Raw genomic sequence first — 1128 nt, 5'->3', positions numbered from 1 at the left:
GCCCTCGGCCTGGACATCAACGACAACTCCGTGGCGGTGTACGACGGCGACAGTAGCTCACTTTCTCGCGACTTTCTAAACCAGATTTCCACCAAGGTGATCGTCCAAAAGCGGTACCCTAGTGAGGAAAGTGCCAGAGAGGCCGTGGTCGAGGCGGTCGTCCCCACGGCGCTGATCATCTACCCGAACTTCCAGGACTGCCTGGTGCAGCGGTTCACCTCCATTTCCGTCGGTGGGGGAATTTCCGCCGAGGTGGCCCGCAACGCCACCGTCCACCTCCTGCCGGACATGTCCAATCAGATGCAGGTGCAGTTCATTCAGAAGGAGGTCTTCCGGGCCTTTCAGCAGGCGGCCCGGCATCTGCTGGCCAACTTCACCGGAAGTAGCAAAAGCAGCAGCAGCAACAGCAACTTCAGCCTCGTCGACCTGCCCGTCGTCCTCGACACGCCCATCTACGGCCAGCTGGACGCCCCCTTCACCCACTACATGGCGCCCGGCGTCATGCTCGGCCTCGCCTTCTTCTCCTCCATCTCCCTCACTACCATGAACCTCATCGTCGAGCGGAAGCTGGGGCTGATTGAGCGGACGCACGTCGCCGGCGTGTCCCACTTTAGCATCCTCCTCGCGCAGGTACTGACCACCTCGGTGATCCTCGTGGCGCAGGTGGCCAGCCTGCTGGTGGCGATCTTCGCCGTCTTCAAGGTGCCCTCGGTGGGCTCCTTTGCGCTGATCGTCATCCTCAATCTGCTGCAGGCCTTCTGCGGCATGACCTTCGGCCTGCTGATCTCCGTGGTGGCGGACAGCGAGAATACGGCCACCATGCTCGCCCTGGGCACCTTCTACCCGGTGATGCTGCTGGCCGGTTCAATGTGGCCCATCAATGCGATGCACCCGGTGCTGCAGTACGTCAGCTACGGGCTGATGGAGGCGGTGCCCATTATCAGCCTGCGGGCGATCATGGTCCGGGGCTGGGGCCTGGAGCACTGGCAGGTGGTCAGCGGCTTTCTGGTCACCGTCGCCTGGATTGCCGCCTTTCTCGTCGCCTCTACGCTGGTGCTCCGCTTTAAGAAGTAATAAGTTTTTCTGGGTCTGGGTCAATGTAAAAAATGTTTCTTATAGAATTTGAAA

At 60.5% G+C, this 1128-nt stretch overlaps 1 protein-coding gene across 1 annotated transcript; it reads left to right on the top strand.

Moving 5' to 3' along the window:
* Window positions 1-288: 288 nt before the first annotated feature.
* LOC108357531 (ABC transporter G family member 20-like) lies at window positions 289-1074 on the top strand. The gene has a single exon (XM_017608607.1). It carries the CDS (start codon window positions 289-291, stop codon window positions 1072-1074), a length of 786 nt encoding a protein of 261 aa, XP_017464096.1.
* Window positions 1075-1128: the final 54 nt, after the last annotated feature.

Source organism: Rhagoletis zephyria, unplaced genomic scaffold (assembly GCF_001687245.7).
Source record: "Rhagoletis zephyria isolate East Lansing unplaced genomic scaffold, Rhagoletis_zephyria_1.1 Rzeph_scaffold_79380, whole genome shotgun sequence".
Lineage (NCBI taxonomy): Eukaryota > Metazoa > Arthropoda > Insecta > Diptera > Tephritidae > Rhagoletis > Rhagoletis zephyria.
The sequence above is the reverse complement of the archived record's forward strand: the minus strand, read 5'-3'. Positions and strand labels throughout refer to the sequence as shown.

What these genes read in the sequence shown, in the direction of transcription:
- LOC108357531 (XM_017608607.1), top strand. Translation starts at nt 289, where the DNA reads ATGTCCAATCAGATGCAGGTGCAGTTCATTCAGAAGGAGGTCTTCCGG.